At 33.9% G+C, this 25850-nt stretch overlaps 1 protein-coding gene and 1 long non-coding RNA gene across 3 annotated transcripts in view; one reads left to right on the top strand and one right to left on the bottom strand.

The window, feature by feature from the left end:
• The first annotated feature begins 2074 nt into the window (after positions 1 to 2074).
• Positions 2075 to 25850, top strand: part of mtm1 (myotubularin 1) — a 31210-nt gene continuing 7434 nt past the window's right edge. Inside the window, 12 exon segments of one of the 2 annotated variants that reach the window (NM_001365554.1) lie at positions 2075 to 2153; positions 8043 to 8116; positions 11165 to 11237; positions 15173 to 15267; positions 17645 to 17755; positions 18039 to 18140; positions 18342 to 18425; positions 18878 to 19027; positions 20927 to 21112; positions 23120 to 23305; positions 23746 to 23949; positions 25341 to 25433. In NM_001365554.1, the coding sequence (NP_001352483.1) occupies positions 8054 to 8116; positions 11165 to 11237; positions 15173 to 15267; positions 17645 to 17755; positions 18039 to 18140; positions 18342 to 18425; positions 18878 to 19027; positions 20927 to 21112; positions 23120 to 23305; positions 23746 to 23949; positions 25341 to 25433 (1347 nt within the window). In that variant the 5' untranslated portion in view covers positions 2075 to 2153; positions 8043 to 8053. 2 annotated transcript variants of the gene reach the window in all.
• On the bottom strand, positions 9654 to 11504 carry LOC147843122 (uncharacterized). Its single transcript, XR_015495710.1, has 2 exons — positions 10248 to 11504; positions 9654 to 9971 (listed from the first exon to the last, which is right to left on the bottom strand). It is a non-coding gene; the product is annotated as an uncharacterized LOC147843122 (long non-coding RNA).

The following is a 25850-nucleotide window of genomic DNA, read 5'->3' on the forward strand; positions in this document are numbered from 1 at the left end:
AAATGAGTTGTTTTACCTCAAATTTCAGCCAAACAAACAAATCTAAACATCATTTTTTACATTGTAACATTAACCCAGTGGTTGGGTTTGTCTGTATTTGAAACGATACAGCATAAGGGTTGTACTAATTAAATATTGTGAGAGGAGTGGAAGCGATAGTTGACCCAAAAATAAAAGTTCTGCCATCCACTTAATATTAATTTAATTAATTTGTTCCAAACCTGCCTGAGTTTCATTCTTCTGTTGAACACAAAGCAATACATGCTGAAGAATGCTGGAAAAACATTTCCATAGACTTCCATTTTTGTTCACTTTAAGACAATGACCCAACGTTCTCCTTACTGTTTTTTAATACCTCTTTCTTATGTTTAACAAAGAGGTAAATCCTAAACATTTAGAACCACCATCTTAGAAATAAAGGTATAAAAGCTGTCACTCTGTGTTAACTTTTTAAATGGTAAACTTTTATATCTAAAAGGCACACTTTGATACCTTAATGGTAAGCTTTTGTACATTTACGGTACTATGAGGTAAACATGTACTTAAAGGTTTAGTAATATGTACCCCAATGACAGCTTTTGCACCTTTATTTCTGTAAGTGCAGGAGTAATTGGTGAAGAAATTTTGATTCACTTTTTTCTGGTAAACCGATGGTGTTTGCACTTTCAGGCAGATTTAACAGAAATGAGCAGGAAGACCAAACACATATAATGCTGTTTGTTCATCAGACAACACTATAGGAACAGATGCAGGTTGTTTGAGCATATTAGTCAGCCTGTTTCTGACCTACAGCAGTTCTTTCCCAGCAATGTTGACTGAAAACATTACTGAAAACATGACAGAAGTCAACTGACCTGTACTGGATAATGCCACAGTTCTTTTTATTTAGTTTTAGTTTTAGTTTAATACAGTGGAAATGTCATTTATCATTGGTTGAATTGTTATTAAAACATGCTGTGTAAACACTGAAGCTTCTGACACAAAAGAAAAGGTAAACAGAAGTCTCAAAATCCCAAAAAATTACACTATTGTTTTAGAGCTGCTTTAGTTAACTTGTGTTAAACAAATTCAAATTATATATATATATATCCTTTGAATTTTTATTTCTTTGTTTAAAAGTCTTTAGAAAGTCTTATTTGTTTTATTTTGGCTAGAAAAAACATTTTAAGGTCAAAATTATTAGCCTCTTCACGAGAATTTTTTTCAATAATCTACAGAAAAAAAACATCATTGTACAATAACTTGCCTAATTACTCTAACCTGCCTACCTAATTAACTATAGATTATATTTCTATTACTTATAGAAGTGTCTTGAAACTTTGACTCAATATTAAGAAACTCAAAAACGTATATAAACATTTTAATTGTTTTAAATGTATTTAAGTCATTCATTTATATGTGAGCATCATGCATGCATTAAATGGTTTATCTTATATAATATATAATCACAGTCAAAGAGAGAGAGAGGGAAAAACAATTCATTCATTTCCCAGGACAAGATGAAGAAATTAGTTATAATAGTAAATATATATATATTTATGTATAAAAAATAAGTGTTGAATTGAAACAATGACTTATTTAGATATATTTAAAAAAATTATACAAACAAACAATTCAGTTTTTTATTCATTTTCCAGGACAAGATAAAAATGTGTTAGTTATTATAGTAATATAGTACATATCAGTGATCATAATATGTAATATTACAAGCTAGTTATTAATTATAGGCCAATAATATCCACTTTTATACTATAATATTATTTACTATTTATATTATTTTTGTATTTTTATTTTATTTATAATAATTCATTTTATAATATTAATTTAAACTTTACAGAGACAAACGATGTTACTTACCTTCTATTTAATTTTGTGTAACTGAAAGTATCAGTATTACAGAATATTTTAACACAGTTTCTTCATTTATGACCAAATCGCCAAATCCGAACAGTTTGACGGCATGTTTTGACGGCATGTATCCTCTTCTTTTACCATCCTCATTAAAAATACAACTCCCTAAATTCCTTGCACTCCACGATTTGACAAGTAGCCAATGGGCGCCGTGACCGCTGTCACGTGACTCAGGCTGAGCGCTTCCTGCGGCGGTGCAAAACAGACTGGCGATCTGAGGAACGGAGAATTGCAGTTTCTGGGTAAGTTAAACACGTTTGCAAGCTAAAGTTTGTTCGGCTCGCACGTTATGACTTTTCGACGAGGGTCTGGCTTCCATTTACGCCTGCTTAGAGAAAACTCCAGGCTAAATGCGGCACTTGAGAGCTGTCGTAAAGGTAGGCCCGAGCATTTCCTGGTCATAGTCCTATGCTGGAATACATTCACACTGTTAGAGCTCACACGAAGGCGCTGGAAGTTGTAAAAGTACACTATTTAGCTTGTTTCGATGCCTATGTGCTTAGCTGTCATTGTTTGACCCTATGAACGGGAGTGGATATGCATACATATGGGCCAAATGAATGCTCATCCTTATTTTCCATCACATCACCACACAAGTTAGTGAAAGTGTGTAGCTGCTTTTATTGTGGGTGATCCGGGTATTTAAAGCCTCAGTGTGAAAGATTTAAGTGTAAAGTTGGTTTTATATTCTCACTGACCCTTTAATTGAATCATTTCAGAGAACTATTCTTTGCTAATTGCAAATGGGGAAATTGTATTAACAGGCAAGCACAAGCCAAACTACCACATTGTGCACAGTCAATTAAATTGAGCTATGCTTGTTTTAAAGTCTTACTTGCATGCGATTACAGACAGAATATGCAAAGTATCATGGTAAACAATATAAGGACTGTCACAAGTTGTCACTATTTAAAAATAAACCAATGTGTACCAACTTAGAAAAGCTGTACCCACCTATAAAAGCTCAGTAAGTTAAGTGAGACTGCCCTGTATTGGTGGTTTTCATTATTCTCTTATGTAAAAAGTCATTTTCTTTACAAGCTAATCAAGGTTTACGTTCTTAGTAGCCGTAGGTTTTGTGTTGTGTACTGTATAATGAACAACGGGTAGAGTTGTAACATCGGAAATGAAGGCTGTAAATGAGCCTTGTATTTTCAGAGCCGAAGTCCTGTCTTCATTATAAATAACTCTCACTCTCTCTCTCTCTCTCTCTCTTACACACAAATAAACTGGTGCTGTAATTATTTGCATGGCTATCTCTAACCGCTAACCTCATGTTTTTTACATGGTCTCAGGTGTCCGTTTGCACCTCAGAGCTTCATATTTTCTAAACCTGTGACTATGAGATCTTAATTTGTTGTGGATTTCATTACAGATGTGTAAATTTAGCAATGACCTCATCTGTCAGGTCCGGATGTTTATGTGTGCTGACATATTTTGTTATGTGCGCTGCCTTTATTTTTTATTTAAAAGTTCATGTCATTTAATTTACATTAATATATTATAACTTCATACAATATATGGTCAGTTACAATAGTCATTGTGCAAACAATCATATTACAGTTAGAGCTGCACTATATATATATATATATATATATATATATATATATATATATATATATATATATATATATATATATATTGATATATATTGATATATATATATTGATATTGATATCGAAATGTGTGCATTAGGGCTGCACAATATAAGGTTTTGCATTAATATGGCAATGTGATCATTTGCAATAGAATTATAACTTTTCATTTGCATGTGTTTTTGATGCCTGTGAGCTGTGATTGTATAATGATCTTAAAGCACTCAGCCATAATAAATTGTACCATTTGTAACTTTACCAACGATTAATTTTATTGAATTATTTTTAACTTCATCATTCAGATTCTGTACTTACTTGAATACTGTCAGACTCGGAAAAACGCAATAAACACTTTTTCTTAATTGTGTTTTTTTCTTAATTGTGTTTATAGTTTTGCATAAAATTACTCAATACATGCAAATACACAAATGCTCTGCAAATAACACAGATCACATCGAAAATGTGTCAGGGGACCCTAAAAAGTTTATAGATTGTTTATCAAATTTTATGGAGATGCACTCACACTGCAGAATCATCCCAATCAATTTAACATTATAAATTCTTTCCTAATAGAGATATGCAAGTTATCTGGTGAAATTGTATTCATATTGCAAAATAAAAAAAAATCGCAATGTTGATTTTTCCAATATTGTGCAGCATATGGCTGTGCGATTTGGGCAAAATAACTAATTGCGATTTTTCTGACAGGTATTGCGATTTTATTAGCAATTTAATGTTGTAGTCAAGCTTCAGCCTAATAATCTGTAAGCCATGGCAACAATTCTGTGACAGCTCCTAAAAATTACCTGTTTTTGTTTGGTGTCTTTGACTTTGAAACCCAAGATATTCCCAAATTACAGATGTCCTGTTTTTTTATATTTATTTGTCTATTAATGCTTCTGAAGCACGTTGTCCAGGACGTATGTCCTTTTCCTGTATTTTTGGGGGTGTTTTTGTGGGTGTTTCTTTCGGTTGTGCAATTCTGATTGAGCAGAACAAAAGTGTGCTCACTCTTAACTATCACAGAGATTATCACAGTATTTCATATCACAGCCTCTTTGCGATTAACTAATTTCAATGTTTCAAATTGCGATTCGATTTCGGTTAATCGCACAGCCCTAATGCAGCCCTAGTGTGCATCTGCAGTAGTCACATCGCAGGATGTGCAATGTTGAGTTGGCATTATAATTAACTAAAAGTCTCGGTTCAGTACACATGATTTGTGGAGTCATTGTGAATTTTGAATTTCCATTATAATCTGTTAGTGTGAAAGATTTTTACTCGAATGTATTTTTTAAGGCTTGCAGCTGTAAGATTTACAGCAAATTTTAACCATTTGAGAACAAGAAAAGATAAAGTTTGCCGCTTTAACAAAGATTAATTAACTATTTATCAAATGAAGACTATACAGTGTTATTCCAGATTTGATCATTGAATTTATTTGCCTTAATATAGTTAGATCAAGTCATAAAGCACTGTTTGTTTAATTCTTATCTTTGTTCTGTTGTTTTCATCTGTGCTTTAATTTTTCATTATGTTTTATATATATATATATATATATATATATATATATATATATATATATATATATATATATATATATATATATACAGTTGAAGTCAGAATTATTAGCCCCCCTGACTTATTAGCGCCCCTGTTTATTTTTTTCCCTAATTTCTGTTTAATGGAGGGAAGATTGTTTCAGCACGTTTCTAAGCATAATAGTTTTAAAAACTTATTTCTAATAACTGATTTATTTTATCTTTGCCATGATGAGAGTAAATAATATTTTACTTGATATTTTTTAAGACACTTCTATACAGCTTAAAGTGACATTTAAAGGCTTAACTAGGTTAATTAGCTTAACTAGGCAAGTTAGGGTAATTAGGCAAGTTATTGTATAACGATGGTTTGTTCTTTACGCTTTCGAAAAAAAAAATAACTTAAAGGGGCTGATAATTTTGTCCCAAAAATGGCTTTAAATAAATTTTAAACTGCTTTTTTTCTTGCCGAAATAAAACAAATAAGACTTTCCCCAGAAGAAAAAATATTATCAGACACACTGTGAATTTCCTTGCTCTGTTAAACATCATTTGTGAAATATTTACAAAAGAAAAAAAAAATCAAAAGGGGGCTAATAATACTGACTTCAACTGTATATATATATATATATATATATATATATATATATATATATATATATATATATATATATATATATATATATATATTTTGGAAACTTTGTAGATGCGCTCACCTACAAAGTCATCACAATCAATGTAAAATTATGAATTCATCGAAAACAGTTACTTTATTCTTATTGCACTATTATGTTTTTCTCTTCTTCTTCATTCTTTTATATCACATTTTATCTGTTTTATGTTTTTTTCTTTTTTTTTACTCATTTTTATTATTCGTTTTTATTTTTATTTGACTTGTTTCTTTTATTCTTGTTTATGTAAAGCACTTTGAATTGCCACTGTGTATAAAATGTGCTATATAAATAAACTTGCCTTGCCTTATTGTGAAATTATATTCATATCGCAGAAATACAAAATATTGCAATGTCAGCTTTTTCCAATTTCATGCAGCACTAATTAAAGTAATATAATGCTCAAAAATCCAAATCAGGTAAATTCCCATAAGCTTTTTTCTCTCACAACGCATCGCTTGACAGGATGTGTATTACATTTCACAGCTCTGGAGAATTAATAGCTCGTTTTGCGGATGTCATTGCACAGTATGCACACACTGTTTAATATTTTTTTCTCGCTTCAGTTCAACTAGCATCTGTGGTGGTTTATGCTATAAATCTATTTATATATAGATGACTGTGGAAACAGCAACTGTACTTCTTGAGAATAGCAGCATTTGTTTAGTCAGAGCTTTAAAGACCCAGGTTTGCACATTAACAGCATTACAGTCAAACCATGTTCTCCTTCCTTCTACACTTTCTTTGCTGCGTGTCCTATTATTTCTATAAGATGTCATGCATATTATTTTGTGTACCTGCTCTTTGATCATGAACTTTGTTTTTATGCCCTGCAGGCTTAAACATTAGTTGTATTGCAAATATGTGTGTGTAAATTCTTATCTAAATGCTGAGGTTATTCATTGGCTTCTGCTATTGCAAGAATGAAATCAGATTGTTTAGTCATCAATGATGCATTAAAGTAATTAAAAGCAGCAGTCAAGAAATCAATAAAGTAACAAAAGATTTTTAAAGGTTCCTTTCTTTTTCATTTAATTTCCATCAAAGAGTCTTTAAAAATAATAAAGCCATAACTGTATTTTAACATTTATACTAGCAAGAAACCTTTCCTGAGTCAGCATATTAGACTGATTTCTTATGCATCATGTGGCACTGACTGAGCACTGTAAGGGCTGCTGGAAATTCAGCTTTAATAACAAAGGAATAAACACAATTTTTAGAAATATTTAAAGAGATATTACAGTATTTCTGACCAAATAAATGCAACTTTAAATAATATTCCCTGTTTTAAACTGTGGTGTAGATGTTTATTTTCAGAGTCCTTAATGTTTTTTTTTTTTTTTTTTTGAAAATGCGATTTTAAATATGTCTTTGTTTTTATAATCATTGCTTTTTGTCAATTTTTTTATGCATGTATCCTTGTATGTATCTTTTACTTTTGTACTTTTTACATTGTTTGTATTAAAGCATTTTGAGATGCTTCTTTTAAAGGTGTTATTTAAATTATTTATTTATTTTAAAATATACAGTTGTCAACATTTGAAGTGGATCAAAACCTTTTATCAAAGTTGTCCTAAAACTATTGATCAACACTATGCCTGCATGGTCAATTATTTTTAAACCGAAATTGTGATTTGAAAGGGTGCTTTTTTTCAAATCGCAAAAGCTGTGATTATTTCAACATGCTATCAAACAACAAGCTAGTATATAGTTTTTGAAAGTTCTAACAGGTCATATGCACATTATCCTGAACAATGTGGAAAATACAACACTATCCAAATGTAAAAGTTTTAAATGTTTTATATATTGTTATATATAAGATATTATACATAATTAATTTAATTAAATGTAAAATTCTGTAGATATTTAATTATTGTGACAACTGACAACATGTTTAAGAGGGTTTTTTTTTTTTAAATAGTAGCATTGTGTAGCGTACTTTGTGATTGTGCTTGGTTTTTCTTTGGTGCTGTTAAAACTACCACATCAAACCTATAGCTCTTTTATGACATGCTAGTAAGTCACTTTTTAAATCAAGAGTTGCAATTTTGATCAGATAAATCGCAATTACATTTTTTTTCTCCAAATCGTGCAGCCCTAATCAACACCCATTCTTGTCTTAGGGCTATTTTGAAATGTTGACGACTGTAGTTATGTAAAATAGAGTTGTATATTCATTTCTGTCATCTTAACTTTATGGTAAATGCTGCGGAAGAATAGACAACAATCATCCTTAAATCTACAAATTAACCTGCAGAGAGAGAAAAAAAATCTTATTGTTAGGCAGAGATAAATGACTTGTTTGTTTCTTGTGTTTTTGGCAGTAAACGCAGTGATGGCCTCGGCTCCTATAGCACCTTATAACTCCAGTCCTCTTGGGAACAGCTCCAGCCAAAACGTGAGTGAAGTCTGCATGCAGAGGCCTAACCGTGCTGTCCTCATCTCATGTCCGTCCACTCTAACTCAACTGTCATTTCCCCCCCTTAGCTTTACAAACTACATTATCCTGTAAGTGTGCAACGCTGTTGTAGTAGGGTTAGACTTTCGTTTTCTGCATGAATAAATAATGCACTTCACTGGTATCAATAGAGGTGCCCTTTGCTCTTCTTTCCTATAGTGTTAAGCAGCTATATAGATGATATAGAAGAGACTATTATTGATAGCGTTCATATGCTACTTTATTTATGGCACTCGTTTAACTGCTAAACTGCATTGGAGAGGTTCCCTTTAACCTCTTAAGGCCCAAGTTGTTGTTTTTTTACATGGATTTTTTATTTCTCTTTGCTTTTTGGGCTTACTGGAACCTAATTAGAATAAAACCATCATCTTTTGTTTACTATCTTTTGATATGATGTACTTTTAGAGAAAAATTATGTCCATATATGTGGATTCAAGATCCGAATTTCCACAAAACACAATAAAGTCACCTTTGTGTAACACAGCAGTTTTTTCCTGATTGTTTTTTAATGCATTAATAACACATACACACATATTTTTGTATATTATGGACATGTTTTGACTATCAGTAAAAACGACATTTTTTTGGCCTTTTTGGACAGTTAATTTAGTATTTGGGACATTTCATATGCTGCTAAACAGTTGCAGGATGACACTGGATGTCTGTAACAATATATAAAATATAAGACGTAAAACCTGAAATGTGCTGTCCACACATATGGCCGCTAAGCCCTAGGGGGTTAAGTGTTGCAATTTTAGTAAAATAATTTGTCACACTCCAAAAATCTTTTTAGGATAAATAAAGTATTGTTTTTAGTGTTTATTATAGGATGGGTAAAAATGAGACGTCTCAATTTGATTTTTGCATCTAATGATGTTTATAAAAGTGGTTTATTACAGTGTATGAATAGGAAAATAACAGATGCAAGTGAAGTGTCTGATGTGTCAGATGAAATGAAATATCAGTGAAACAATGTTAAGCTTAACAGAATTATTTATGAAAAAAAAACTTTTTTTGACAATTATTAAAGTGATTTAATAATAAAGTACTTATTAAAGTGATATTTAAAACTGTTATTATATTTTAGATGATAAAAATGAATGTGATTAGAATAAGTGATTATATAAGTGATTTGTACATTATACAAAGAATAAGTGATTATGCAAACTGTTATCATATTTTAAGTGATAAAAAATATTACTGACAATGTTTAAAAGCTAGCAGTTTAAAGGATAGTGGCAACTGGCAAAGTATAAAGATTTTAAAGGACAATTGCTTTGTATTTTGCAACTGCACTGAGATCTAAATGTAGCCTTTTAACATGTCATCAAATGATTTTTGTTCTAAATATGTCTGGTATCATTTTAAGACACTTTATGACACTGAATGACAGTCTTCTGTAAATCAGTGTGAAAATATTTTTAATTATTTTCTGCTCAGAAAACCAAACCATACAAACCTTTTTCTCAAAAAAAAAAAAAAAAAAAAGGCTACATAAACGTGTACATATGCAGTGTCTGGCTTGGCACATGTAACCTCTCTGGGCAGAGGGGATTACAGGCAGACAGAGAGTTGGCACATCACTGGGGCTTGAGCCAGGAGTCTGCTGTTCCATACATATGTTAGTGGAGCTGTAACACCTGGCAGGTGATAAGCAGAAGAACCTGAATCTCCATTTTCCCAGGGTCCCCAAGGAGAACCAGAGAGATTTTGCCACCCATCTGTCTCTGTGATTGCCACTGTTTGTCTGGCTTATCCTTTTTCTTTCTTTCTTTCTTTCTTTCTTTCTTTCTTTCTTTCTTTCTTTCTTTCTGTTATTATTTCTTACTACTTTAGTTTCCTCTCATTTTCTTTCCATCCTCTCTTTCTTTCTTTCTTTCTTTCTTTCTTTCTTTCTTTCTTTCTTTCTTTCTTTCTTTCTTTCATTCTTTCTTTCTTTCTTTCTTTCTTTCTAACTATTTTATTTTTCTCTCATTTTCTTTCTTTCTTTCTTTCTTTCTTTCTTTCTTTCTTTCTTTCTTTCTTTCTTTCTTTCTTTCTTTCTTTCTTTCTTTCTTTCTTTCTTTCTTACTTTCTTTCTTTCATTCTTTCTTTCTTTCTTTCTTTCTAACTATTTTATTTTTCTCTCATTTTCTTTCTTTCTTTCTTTCTTTCTTTTCCCCTTCATTTTCTTTCTTACTTCCCTCCTTCCTTCCTTCTTTCTTCCTTGCTTCCTTCCTTCCTTCCTTCCTTTCTTCCTGTCTTTCCCCCTCCCTGCCCAGCTTAATACCCCGAAACAGAATACTGTACAATTGTAGACTACTGCCACAAAAATAGTCCCTGTGCCTTTAAGAGGTCTTTAACCGTGTCTCCTTTAATCCTCTTACTCCTGGCCAGTTTTTATTTCTCCCCCTTTTCTCGTCTGTCCTCTGCTGTTTACTCCACTCCCTCTTATTTCTGTCAGCCAGGTAAGTTTCCCCAACTAGGATCACCACATACTGGTCCATTTGTCATCTCTAGAGCATTACCCAGAAGCCCTTGCTTCAATCTAGCCACAGGGTTGCGACGTGCAAAACACTGAGCAGCAGCAAAAGGACGACAGAATAAATGGCTACACGCAGAGAATAGCACTTTTAGCTTGCATTCCAGTTCACTAACCTTCAACTGGCAGCAGGAAAATAGCCGAGGGAAAGACAATCTGTATCCCTGATCACACACACACACACACACACACACAGGGCATCAGACTGGTGCTCAAAGACAGAGGGTGAAAAGGACAGTCTCCTCTTACTCTCTATTTTCTCTCTCTTCACTACTTCCTCTTCCTTTTTCTCCCGTCCCTCTCTGATCAGTTTTTTTTTCCTCTCAGCAGTTCTATTTTTCATTTTTACATGTCACACAGATCTGTAGTGTATTAAAGAAGCAGTTTGATCATCCTGACATGCAAGCGTTTGTGTATGTGAGAGGGATGCAGCCGTGTCAACCCAATGTTCCTGCGTGTGTTGACAGGCGTCCAGAGAGAGCCTGAAGATGGAGCCGCTGGCAGATGTTACGCTGCTGCCGGGAGAAGAGAGAGTGATCGGTGAGTAACAGCATGTGTGTTTGCTTTCTGGGCTCTTGCTTAATAAGAATGGATCTATTGTATAGGAATGAATCTGATATCTCTATAAGCCTTTGGGTAATCTTTGCATATTTTCAAAAGGGCTTTGAAATGTTCAGATAACTTGCTAGTCCTAGTATTTCTTATTTAAGTTTAAATGAGATTTTTGTGATGATTAACAAACAAATGCAAAAGAGAAAATAACAGTACAAATATAAAAATAAATATATATAACAGTGCAAAAATGATAAAAAAAAAGTAAGAAATCACACTATAACCCTCATATTGTGCAACACACAGCATTTGATGTGCATAAATTATAAATGATGTGCATTTATTTTACAACTTAAGCATATAAACAGGTCAGTATCGAAAGTTGAGGTTGGCAGCATGGTGTATTAAAGAGCCCCTATTTTGCATTATAAAAGGTCATGTTTTGGCTGTGGGGGTCTCCAACAACAGGTTAATATGCATGCAAGGTCAAAAAACACTTTCATGTGCACTTATTTACCTAATTATCCCAACGACTCCCATATGATTTGTTCAGCGATTCATTGTTCCCAAACCCCTCAGCGCAATGCTTATCTGTGCTGATTGGTTCTATGATTCAGTCTGTTGTGAATGGTCAACTGAGTTTAGCGCAAGACAGAGAGAAATGCCCACCACGGCTATAAAATAGCACACAGAGTATGTGAGAGCCCAATGCGGGAAAGCAATATAGCAATTGGGGTGTCAAAATGAATTGTTTCTTCAGTGCACCGCGATGCAGATGCGGACAATTCGATATTGGTTCAGTAATGGATCATAACTGGTTATTACGTACTAATGTCATTTATCTCCTATACACGATGCCGCAGTTAATAACTAGGGCGAAGGAGGTGAGGGCGAGAAAATAAAACGCTCCTACTACTTAAAAGGTAGATAATTATGCACAGTTCAACTGCTTGTCCGTTTGCTGGGAAGTCTTTTTTTGACATTGAAGAAGGCACAGCACACAAGCCACTTTATCACTACTAGAGAGAAATGCTGTAAAACTCCATCTCTGCCTCTCTCTCAGTTTGGACATTTGACTCTCTAGTGTGTTTGTGAGGTAACTTTTCCTCTCCTCTTGGCTGTTAAAGCGATACTTGTGGATCCAGACACGAGCGTGCCTGTTGTGCAAGTTTTCTCCACTGTGTCTTCTACGGATTACCTGTGATAAGAGCATATTATGCGCATATAGACTGTAACTGCGGCTGTAGTTCTCTGAACAGAGCTTTCATTTCTAAAGCCAATCGCAGCCCTTTCTGTTGAGTGGGTGACAAAGACCAATCATAGGAGTGTAAGATCTTGCTTAATAGTGCTCAAAATGCAAACTGGGATAATATTTACATTAGTTAATTTGCGATAAATGTTCATATTGTTTTCTGTGCATGTGGTGGAGTTTTGTTTAAAACATTCAAAAAGAATGTTTTCTTTGAGCAGGTCAAATTAAAGGTACAGTTCATATTATTAAATGACAAAATTGTATTACAAATAATATGTAAATATGAATATATTTATAGATTTTCCTATTAAAAAATTCTTGTGTTGTGAAGAAAGGATCTAATTATGTATGGAAAGCGTTGTCACTGTAATGCACCGAGATATCGAGGTGAACCGAAACGATGGCATGATAATCGTAAATGAATTGTGAGACCAGTGTAGGTTCACACCACTCATAGCTATGCTGTTAAACACCAGTATATTTCTCTACTCTTAATGTTAACCTTAAGTAATATCAACAACACACATTCAGTATCAATCCACACAGTGGCAAAAGTTGAACTTTTGAAAATTTACCATGTGAGGAACAGCTGATGGGGGTCATAGCAAAGACAAACAGCAGAAGATATTGATTTCAGCAACGCATTTAAATCCGTAATGCTTGAAGCATCACGTTTTCAATGTGATTTTGGACACAGTATGTGAAGATTTAACCTGAGAGATACAGTACAAGCACTGATCTATAATAGATACAACACACAATTAACTCATATCAACAATTTTAATCACACTTGCATGTTATGATCCGGAGGAAGAAGAAACTGGTCCATATGACCTGTTAACAGTTACTCATAAAGTCCCTGTCAAAGTCCCATACATAACAGTCTCTGCTGCTCCTTCCTTTAATAACAAATGGCCGGCGAATCCTGCATTGCACCGTAGGTTAATGTATCAAAATAAAAGAAAAAATTACAGGAACAAACACAGCACTACGTTAGCTTTATTGTAGTATTGTTGTGAAAATTAACTTTAACCCTTTACTGCCCGAAGTCGAATCTCCATCTGTCAGTGATCGTCATCTTCATGTCATGATCAGTCCTGTGATCTCCCGCGCTCCGCTAGTGTCTGAAGGGAAAGGCACTTTCACGTTTTTACTAGAACCGGCACTTCATATTTGGTGATGTACTGTATCGACGTCGATGCATTCAAGCAAAAGATCCGAACCCAACTCGATTCATTCATTTGACTTGAGTCGACTTTTTCGTTAAAGAATCAATAGCTTTAAACACGGAGCACTTTCAGATTTAAACCTCAGCTGGATGTTTTCAATCACTTAGTACTGTTACACACTGCATAAAAGCTCATATTCAAAAACCCACAATAGGGGCTCTTTAAGTACAATAAATAAGAAAAAATTGAAAGAAGAAAAATATATTAAACTGAATAGGCTGGGGGTGGCATGTTCTTTAAACTTGTGGTTTTATGTCAAGAAAGAGTTGTATGCTTGGGCTATATCAGCACTAGTACTCTTCTGAAAGGTACAGACTAAAAGTGCAAGAAGGGCAACCACACATTTTATAGTAACTGCTTCAAGTTTCAGAGATTTAACATGTTCCAAGAATGGCAACCAATTGTTAGAAAATTCAATCACTGAACCTTGAAGACTATTTAATTTTTTCTAATTTAACAAAAAAATAAGGTGTCTTTAATCCATTGAGTATCGGATGGGGGTTGAGGAGACTTCCACTGCAACAAAATACACCGCCTAGCTAATAATGATAGATAAGCTATTAATTCAGAACCTCACAGTCAGGGGCTCCAGACAGGCAAATTAAAGAATCAATTTTAAAAGATGTAATCACTAAAAATGTATTTGTGTTAGTAAGATGCCAGGTGAGGTAGTAATTGGTTATGTATTAATAACAAAATATGTCAAATTTACAAATATTGAAACATTATTGCTTTTAAAAATTGCATTTCAAATAAAAGTCCAATGTATATGTAAGTTTTGATGTGAGCATTTTGTTGGTGTATTTGTGTTAGAGCTCTTTTTCGGCTTTAAAATCTGTACTCAGCCCAAATAAAAAGTAAAATAACTTTTAAAAGAAAATAACTGAACCAGGCTAGATAAGAGGTGGAATTTTATAAATGCTCCCCCTTTTTTCTTTTTCCCTCTGAAAGGATTGTCTAGTTTTTTTTTAAATAATTTAATCCAATTCAAACCTATTGTTTTGTAATCAGGTGTTTTGTTATAATGGTGTTAATTTATTTTATTTTAAATCTTAATTCTTCTTCTTGTACTGTAAAATACAATGTTGTTACAAAAGCATGTACAGGTCAACTCTCTGGATCTGTGAACTAAGTACATGTTTTGCAAGAGGATGATGGATTCATAAAAATAATTAGAAAAGAAAAGCACTGACTCGTCTGCATTTACAGCTCCCATGAGGGAACACTTCAGATTATATAGCATTGTCTTTTAGCATTGAAGTTTACATCCTATGCATGTGTGCAGCACTTTTGACATAACCCGTTTTTCAAAAGTACTATTCATTTCCTGGGTATTTCACTTTAATGCACTTTTAATGGTTTCACACAAACATTTTAAGACAGATTTTATGGGACTAGCTGGGAACATTAATTGTTTGTCCCATTCTGTTTTTACTCCTCAGATAAAGATATCATCTACATCTGCCCCTATAATGCTGCAGTCAAAGGAAAGGTGTTCATCACCAACTACAGACTCTACTTCAAAAACACTGACTCAGTAAGAGAAACTTTCATTTCCTTAAAATGCAATGCTGTAGTTCTAGGTGTTCAGACGCTGTTATTCTGAGGCTTTGAAAATGTGCTCCTCTTTTAAATGCAGTATTTCTATTACTTTTTGTCTTTGAGCCTTTCCACCGTACTTTCTGCTTTTAAAGCTTGTTTGTTTCCATATTCTTTATTTTGGAGTTTTCTTCGGTGTCCACCTTAAGTTATATCACACATCTGTTAGTCAGTTTTTAAAAAAGGACAGAGCAGCATATGAGAGGACAGGAAGAAGGAGGGGATTCATATCACATCATATCAGAGAAAGGCTTTCATCTTGTTTCTGGCTCTGTCCTTGTTTGGCACATGTTCGTGGGCACCTGCAGCGTTGTTTTGTGGAAGTTTTGACCGTTTCCTCGGATTTGTTGCCATGATCTGTCAGCTCGCCAATAGGAGGGCACAAAAAGGGTTCACAAAAGAGGTTTTATGGATTACAAAAGTGAAATTCTTGAAAGTGTAAATGCAAGAATACACACTTAGCACTTACTACATTGGAGGTTCAGTTTGGAATTCCCCCCAGTTTTGTGTTTTTGATCTTGGTTAGACTAGGTTTTAGAAGTCAAAGACAGCAAGTATCCCTTATAAAAACATACACAATGCATAGATCCAGTACGATGACCATGACCCCAATTGTTTACTTTCACTTTAGTCAAAATGGTGAAACTTTAATTGAAAACTTTACTTGAAGGGGTGTTCATAAGACTGTCATAAAACTTGATGGTAAATTAGGTATTATGCATGCTTATAATAACTGTCATTCACTCAGTCATGGCATTTTAAATGCAAAGATGACAAAATTTGCCTTGAAGACAACTAAACTTGTCATATATCTGGCATAAACATGAAGTCATTATAAATATGTCATGAATTTCATTACAACGTCATTTTTTTACCTTAACTACAGTGGTACAAGCTGAGTATGTCTTTAAAACGTCATTGAATATTAATTACGCCCCTATAAATTATTTGACAGAGTAATGACAGTTACAATTAGAGGTGTAACAAATCACAAGTCTCATGGTTTGGATTACATTATGGGTTTTAGTCACAGATCGGACCATTTTTTTGATCAACCAAAGGGGAGAAGACAAATATAATTTGCTTTCCATTTATCACAAAAAAGTACTGCAAGAAACTTTTTATTTTAACTAACAGGACTTATAATCTGTAATTTTTAAAAATATGAATATGAATAAATGATAACTGAAAAAAAATGCTAAAATATCCAGTACTATGAAATATTTACTGTTACTATTACTGTTGCTGTTTACGCTATATGTATAAATCTAACATTATAACTTGTATGACTTCTATTTGTTTTAACTCTCATTTTTAATAAATTAATCTGTTTTTCACTCATAAAACTTTATCTGTCATTGCTATACTTGTCATTTTTAAAAAATTATTCAGTGGCATATTTTTGATGGCTGGTTGTCATCACCTATGGGTTAAATAATGAAATTGATGCTGCCTACAACTTTCCTTTTTGAGCGTGAAGTTATATGATGATGATTTTAATCTTTACCAAAAACATCAGTGGTTATATCTACACTATAAACTGTTATCCCAGTACTCCCAGTACACTAAATAATAGTGTTATTTGACTGTTTTTAAACTAAGACTAAATCTTTTTCTGTATTTTAGCTTTTTTTCAAACTAGATTTGAATGCAGTGATTGGAAGGATTAATAAACATGCAAATCACCATCATTTATAATTTATGTTGCGTGAGTGTTGAGATCCTGATCTTTTAATGATTAATCGTGCAGCTTACACTAGCTTTCTAGTGTTGTTCCACTAGAAAAGTTATTAGGGAAATATTCATGACACAATTAAAATGCCTCATGACAAAGATAAAGACCAGTTGTGATGTATTTGTTTATATTAAGTTGTCATTATAATGTCATCTTTGCATTTAAAATGACATAAGTGACACTAAATAATAGTTGTCATAAACATGCATAGTCTCATTCACAATTTCTTTTTTTTTTTTTTTTTTTTCATAAATACTCACCAAGATGGGAATTTCTGCACATAACTATGTATTTTAATGTTCAAACGCACTTGGTATTGCCAAAGCATATAGTGCAGCCCTTTCTATGGTTTTCAATGACTGGGGCTCACACATTTTATTTTATTTTATTTTATTTTATTTTACAAAACACTGGAGTTTGTTATGGCCTAATGATTTTTGCACTGTTCTTTATGTGTTTGATGTGTGTATTATAAAATTTATTATTAGCATGGAGTGAAAAATGTAATTTCTTAGGTGTTTACAGTATGTGCAGGATTGCTGGTATTACAGTATTTATTATCTCTGTCGTTTGTCTTAAGGAGACACCAGTTACCCTGAACATCCCCTTAGGTGTCATAGGCCGTGTAGAAAAGATGGGCGGAGCCTCCAGTCGAGGAGAAAACTCTTACGGGCTTGAAATCACCTGCAAGGTATCGCCCTCACAAAGCCCTTTTTTATTTTAACTAATAGTTGAGATAAAATATTTGCATGTTAAGTGTAATATTGCTACGAAGTCATTTCTGAATACCTTCGATAGATTTTAATATATTTGTGTGTTTTTATAGAACTTTTAATGCAGCTGCTTCTTCAAATATTGCAACACAATTAATATGTTAAAAGGTTTGCTTAAAGCAGAACCAGCTTCTTGAAAGCTTGACATTTAACATTATAAAATTCATTGCGTGCTTGTGTGTGTGTGTGTGTGCGTATTAGGACATGAGGAACCTGCGATTTGCTCTGAAGCAAGAAGGCCACAGTCGAAGGGACATCTTTGAGATTATTTTCAAATACGCTTTCCCACTTTCTCACGGAATGGTCAGTATTTAAATGTGCTCACAATTTCTATATCTCACACATATTGAAACATTATTTGATTGTCCATTATTAGATTTAATGTGTTAAAATGTGTGATGGTGTCAATGTTTATCATTTCACAATCAGCTTTCATTAGTAGCAGGATGCATGATATAACGATTTTACTGACTCATTCTCTTTCTCTTTCTATGATTTGTGCAGCAACTCTTTGCCTTTTTAAGTCAGGAGAAGTATGAGGAGAATGGCTGGAACGTGTATGAGGCCTTGGAAGAGTATAGGAGGCAGGTGAGGACCAGATGCCAGAACTTGTGTCAGTCTAGAAACATCTATATATACACGTTTAAAATGCATATGTGTACAAATAATTCAATTCATGTTTATTTTCATAGCACTTTTACAATGTAGATTGTGTCAAAGCAGCTTAACATAGACGTTCTTGTAAATAGAAACTACGTCAGCCCAGTTTTTCAGAGTTGAAGTTCAGTTTAGTCAGTGTGGTACTAATTTCTCTGCTGAAAGTCCAAACACTGAAGAGCAAATCCATCGATGTGTAGCTCCACAAGTCCCAACCAAACAAGCCAGTAGTGACAGTGGCGAGGAACAAACTTCACAAATTGATAAAAGTGAAGGAAAAAGAAATCTTGAGAGAAACCAGGCTCAGTTGAGCACGACCATTTAAAAAACAGTACAATTAAGGTACAGTTGTTAAAAATAGTGTTTTTCTTTGTGTTTTTCAGGGTCTACCCAATAATGAGTGGAGGGTCACTTTCATCAATAAGAACTACGAGCTCTGTGACACCTATCCCACAATTCTTGTTGTTCCCTACAAGGCCACAGAAGATGATCTACGAAAAGTGGCTACATTTCGATCGCGCTGCCGCATTCCGGTGAGCTTTTTCACACATGACCAGCATTACAGCACAGAATAATGGTGTAATAACTATAGAATGATCAGATTGATATGTCTGTTGCATACATATAAACCTATAGATTGGAAAAGCATGAAGAATGGCAGTTTCAGAATTGTTTGCTTTTCAGGTTCTATGTAATAATAGTTTTCGGTTCATGTTGTTGGATATTTGTCCTATTTTATATTGTGTTGTTTATATGAAATAAAAAAAGTACGACTAAAAACTAAAATATGTTTTTAAATGTGATCTATTATGCCCCTTATTACAAGATGTAAAATAAGTCTCAGATGTCACTACTCGTGTATGTGAAGTTTCAGTTCAAAACTCCCCACAAGTGATGTTTTATAAATCTTTAAGTTTGCCTCTTTTAGGCTTTGATCCTAATTGTGCTTTGATGCCTAACTGTTGCTTTAAATTCAAATGAGATTGTGCTCCCTTTTCAAAAAAGGGTGGTGTAACAAATGCCTATGTGTCAGCATAGTGGCACATTCAAAAACAAGACTAATGTCCTATGCTAATAAGTGAGAGATCGTCACGTGTAGGGCTGAATGATAAATTGCATGTGATTGTCATGGGCATTATTCTGTAAAGCCGATACTGCAATCAGCTGTGAATCTCCAGCACCTGTGTTCAGCTGGACCAGCGTTTTCTAAACAAAGCCATAGTTCTCTGCCAAACTACGCAACCTATCCCATACGATATTATCATGCGATAGTCACATCGCAAATAATCATTCTGCAATATTGACAGCTGTCTGCATAGCTTCTCTTGAACCATGCCACTTTGAAGTAAATGTTGCTAATATTAGACCTGAAAGCATGCGCAAATACCACATATAGTGACATTTTTTATTCGAACGTTACTTTATAGCTTCAGTCGAGTGTTTAAATGAAGTCCATCTGTGAAATGATGTGTCTTCTTACACAGAATCATTTAACATATTCATGTATTAGCATTCTAAGCAGTGACAAAGACACTGCATCATTATGATATTATTAGGAAAACTACAAGAAGAACTCTGATAAACCATATGTTGCTGTGTTCATGTATTTATTAATCCTGTTGGATCAAACGAAAGCACTTATATCTTATGCTTATCCTATGATATAAAGATTTACCATAGACTAGTATTTCCCAGGTATTTTCTGGGTTTCTTCTGGGCATGTTTGGTTTTTCTGTGCATCTTGAGAGGAATCTGGAAGAGATTTACTGCTGATCACATCACCGTACTTCCCTCACATGATGTGCAAAGCAATTGCAGCTTTTGCTAAATCGCTAATTTAATGTTTATGTCAATATATCCTTCGACCCTAGGCACTAGAAGGCAGGGCTTTTCATATCCGATGACATGTACAAAAGGAGAATGTCAATCAAAGTGTTTAAGACTATTTTTAATCATTTTTTATTTATCAAAAAATAAAACAAATAAATATTTACAATCAGAAGCTGATTATTTTCACACAGTCACACAGCTGTGTTTGAACAGCTTATAAAAGGGATTTTTGCATAATATGTCCCCTTTTGATGCTAAAGGTAAATTTATGGATCACTAAATTGAAACAGTATGAACAATAGATGTTAATTTTGAAATCTGCTAAAGATAAACTGTAATTATTAGTGTTTTTAAGGGAGCATTACAATAAAGCTAAGTTATAGATTGAAAAATAAGCATGCAAAAATAAATATGGATTTTATTTGTTCAATATCAACAAATGCTAAAAATTATGAAAACGGCTTATAATGGCAGATAACCAATTGATACAATACATGTTTTTGTCTTTCTTTGTGCTATTCTTCTAGAAATGTTACAATATTTTTACTGTTTGATGATGCATTTACCTTCTGTAATGATGATGTGTTTCTTTTCACTCTCAGGTGCTGTCGTGGTTCCATAAGGAGAACCATGCTGTGATCACGCGGTGTAGTCAGCCTTTAGTGGGTATGAGTGGCAAGCGCAACAAAGATGATGAGCGTTATTTGGACCTAATCCGGGAGGCCAATGGTACTACCAAACTCACCATCTATGACGCCAGGCCCAACGTCAATGCTGTGGCAAACAAGGTTAGACTCTATTAGATTACTAATGAGCTGGGTATATACTGCAAGACTATTTTAGTAAGTTAAAACTAAAACTATTAGTATAAAAACATTTGTGTCAATTAAAAAAATGTGCAATAAATTAAGAACTAAAACTAATCAAAACTAACAACAGTCAATAAAACTAACTGAAATAAAATAATTATTAGCTGTGGTGTAAAATCGGACCTGTGGCTGTTAATAGAAGTACCTGTAGATGGTGCTTTTACAGCCAAACACATCAGCCTGGCGCATGATTAGATAAAAACATATTTTCTATATAAGCATAATATGCGTTCTGTCTTTTCTTTATTTGCCTGAAAATGTAAACTATGCATGTTTAACTACATATACAGTATGATTTTTTTAACATAAAGAAGAATGTCGGAATTCTTAATCATTTTTAATTTTGTTACTTTATATGGTTTTGGATTAAGTGTTTAAGCAATTATTTTATTAATAAGAGGTTTCCACTAGAGTTAATGTACAAACATAGCCATGCTCTTATCTACACTGGACATCTTCTACTAACTTTGCTAAACTTTAATAACTGAAACTGACTCTAAATACACTACCTGACAAAAGTCTTGTCGCCTATCCAAGTTTTAAGGAACAACAAATAATAACTTGACTTCTAGTTGATCATTTGGTATCTGAAGTGGCTTATATGAAAAGCAAAGGCCTCTAGATTACGCTAATACTATCAAAATAAAATATGATTATGTCTTGGTTTTTGATGATTTAATTAGAACAGTAACATCTGACTTTGCTTAGACACAAATCTTGTCACTTAACAGAAATAATGTACAGTATAGATACATAATTAGTGATGGTGCAGTGGAAAAATAATTAATATTGGATCTGGCATGGCAAAGAAAGTGTTCTTGCAGGACTCCATCAAGAGTTCCTCAACATTCTTTGGATTCATCTTCAGTGCCTCTTCCTTCATCTTACCCCTGACATGCTCAATGTTTGTTCTGGTGACTGGGCTGGCCAGTCCTAGAGCAACTTGACCTTCTTTGCTTTCAGGAAATTTGATGTGGAGGCTGAAGTATGAGAAGGAGCGCTATCCTGCTGAAGAATTTGCCCTCTCCTATGGTTTGTAATGTAATGGGCAGCACAAATTTCTTGAAACCTCAGGCTGTTGATGTTGCCATCCACTCTGCAGATCTCTTGTAAACCCCCATACTGAATGTAACCCCAAACCATGACTTTTTTCTTCACCAAACTTGACTGATATCTGTAATATTTTTGGGTAAATGAGGGTTCCAATAGGTCCTCTGCAGTATGTGTGATGATTGTGAGGCAGTTCAACAGATGATTCATCAGAAAAATCTATCTTCTAACACTTCTTGAAATGATCAACTAGAAGTCAAGTTATTATTTGTTGCTCTTACACCTGATCGACGGCAAGACTTTTGTCAGGTAGTGTAGATGAAAAAAAAATGAAATAAAAATGCATTCACAAAATAAAAAACTAAACTTAAAACTAACAAAACATTGTTAAATTAACATGAAATAAAACTTAACTGAAATTGTACTGAAAATTAAAAAGATTGCAAAACTATAAGAACCTTGGTATGTTGTCAGATGTTAAGAGATTAAAAATCTCTAAAAAAAAAAAAAAACCTGAAGTTCTTGAGAGAACTTTTTTACCACATCATATCTAACATATGGCCTTATCCACTGAAGGTATGGGCTGCTTACTGTTTTCCAGTCAGACATGGACCATTGGTTTGTATTAAATAAACAAATGGTGTGCTGCATGAGTATGCTTTCAGTCCTTGTGTGTTGCCAAACTAATAAAGCAAAAACCAACCACAAAGTGGACCCATGTAAAGCTGTGCCACGCTGAACACCGCTGACAGAGCATTTTGAAATGGCATGATTGATCTAATATTTTTTCCCTGCGCAGTGTGTTTAGGTACATGAAGTGTGAACGCAAGTTTGCACAATTTCTTTGTGTAAGCATACAACTTTTAACTCTTTCAGGCCACGGGCGGAGGTTATGAGGGTGATGATGCTTATCAGAACGCAGAACTGGTCTTTCTGGACATTCATAATATTCATGTCATGAGGGAGTCACTGAAGAAGCTAAAGGACATTGTTTACCCCAATGTGGAGGAATCTCATTGGCTCTCCAGCCTGGAGTCCACGCATTGGCTAGAGCATATCAAGGTTTGTTTTTATACATTCTCATACAAAGAAGTATTAATATACAGCTATAGAAAAAATAAAGAGACCACTTTAAAATGTAAACATTTAAGGATTTACAGTTTCTTGGTAATGCAAAACAGGATTTTTTTGTTTATTCTCTAAATTACTTGGGACATTACTTCTTCATGTAAAATAAAAATGGGATTCATGGTGCATGTAATGATTCATGTAATAACAAAAAAGGTACCATGTTTTTAGACACGTTTATTTACACAAAACAGATGTTTTAACATCAGAAGAATGTTTAAGTGGTCTTATTTATATGTGTCAGCACTTATGTATGTGTGTGTGATTGCATGTCTAGACATGCTCGCTCACACACACACATACATATGCATCCATATAAATGTATAAATAAAAATGAGCATGATCTAATGTAGCTACCTAATCTCCTGCTGCAGCTGGTGCTGTCGGGGGCCATTCAGGTGGCTGATAAGGTGTCTTCTGGGAGTTCTGTGATGGTTCACTGCAGTGATGGCTGGGATCGCACTGCTCAGCTCACATCTCTGTCCATGCTGATGCTGGACTCCTACTATAGGACTCTCAGGGGCTTCCAGGTCCTGATGGAGAAGGAGTGGATCAGCTTCGGACACAAGTTTGCCTCAGTGAGTGTCAACCGAGTTTACATAATCTCATACTCAAAAACAATTTGGCACATCAAATTGTTGATGCACATCAGATTGCAAATGATTAAAATCACAATGCAGTTTGTGCTTTAGATTTTCTTGATAAACCATTCTCATTCTCAGGCATCGTTACAATTCATTTTAGAATGTATTATTGGCCACGGGGATGATTGTAAATTGAATATTTATTACCGATGTTGCCATGAATCTAGCCAATGCTGCTGATATGGCTTTAAAGGGAACCTATTACGCAAAAATCACTTTTAAAAGGGGTTTAAAAACAGTAGTGGGGTAACAGCCTGTGAATATAGCCAGCGTCTAATGGTAAACATTTATTAATTTTATTTTTTATAATCACACTTAATAAAATGGGTCTGCTAAAACAATTTGATTGACATTCTCCCGTTGTACATGTCATCAGAGGGGGAAAGCACCACTAAGTGGCGATCTCTCCCTCATTTAGCATAGGATGTTAGTCTTGTTTTTGCATTTGCCACTATGCTGACACATAGGCATTTGTAGCTCTGCCCTCTTTTCAAAAGTTAGCTGGGGCACAATCTCATTTGCATAAAGCAACAGTCACCAAAACACAATTTGAGTTAAAGCCTAAAATGGGCAGATTTAAAGAGTTTTAAAAAATTATTATTGTGGTACTTTGAGCTGAAACTTCACATACACTCTCTAGAGACATCAGAGACTTTTTTATCTTGTAAAAAGGGGCAGAATGAGTTTCCTTTGAAGCCAAAATAGCTCATTAATAGCCACGGGTGGGTACCATCTAATATACTCACCACTCCTGGTTTAACCTCACTTTTAGTGCTTGGTGAGGGTTAAATTTTTGGAGTTTGCACATCTGCTTTAACATCTGGCTCGTTTAGAGCATTTATTTCACCACCTGCCCCATTTTTTCCTTCAGCTCTTTAGCCATTTATGAACAGAACAATCGCTTTGTATCTGCACAAAACAATCAGTTCAAGATCATCAGAGTGAGGAGGTCTGGAACTAGTCTGAACTTTTGCATATGGTGAAAAAGCAGTTTAACCCAGCAGATCAGTGTATGAGGAGTCAGTACATTCATTGTGTGAGAATATCAGTGATTGTTTTGCTGCTCTTCTCAAAATAAATAGGCTTACCTGAAACAAAGGTCAAGCAAAATTCCTTAATGAAAATTGTTTAAAAGAATGCTTAGAGATGCAGGCAAAGCTTTGATTTGTAACAAAAACAACAACACTAGAAAATATGGCTTTTCTAGAAAGAGCGGTCTCTCCATTCTGATGGCTGATGAGATAAATTGTTGCATTATCAGGCATAATACTTGTTCAATTGTTATCAGATGGTATTTGTTACATTGTGTGTGTTTGTGTTTGTAGAGAATTGGCCATGGGGACAAAAACCATGCGGATCAGGACAGGTCACCTATCTTTTTGCAATTTATTGACTGCGTGTGGCAAATGACTAAACAGGTAAGAATATAAATCTTCAAAACTGTGTCACTTGCTTGTTTATTTTTCTTGTGGATAAAAAAAGGGCTTTTACATGTCTGAGCTGTTGTTTCCTTCCAGTTAATGTGGATGTGGAATTATACTCCTCAGAAAGGACATGCATATCACCATAGGAATGACATTAAAGTTTTGCATAATAATGCAATTTATACCGATTAAAATGAATCTCATTCAAATAAATTAACATAAAAAAATCCAGTGTGCAATTGGTGATACAAATGTCTTGTTACATTAACATGATTTTTCAGACAAATATGTCTATTATCTCTTGTCAGCAGCATTATGATGAATAAAGCACAGCTTAAATAGAAAGCATATCCTTTTAAAATGGCTGGATTTCACTCAAGTGAATATTTGCTGAAAAACGCAAAGTGATAT

The sequence above is a fragment of the Danio rerio genome, chromosome 7 (genome assembly GCF_052040795.2).
Source record: "Danio rerio strain M-AB ecotype USA chromosome 7, GRCz13ab, whole genome shotgun sequence".
NCBI classification, from domain to species: Eukaryota; Metazoa; Chordata; class Actinopteri; order Cypriniformes; family Danionidae; genus Danio; species Danio rerio.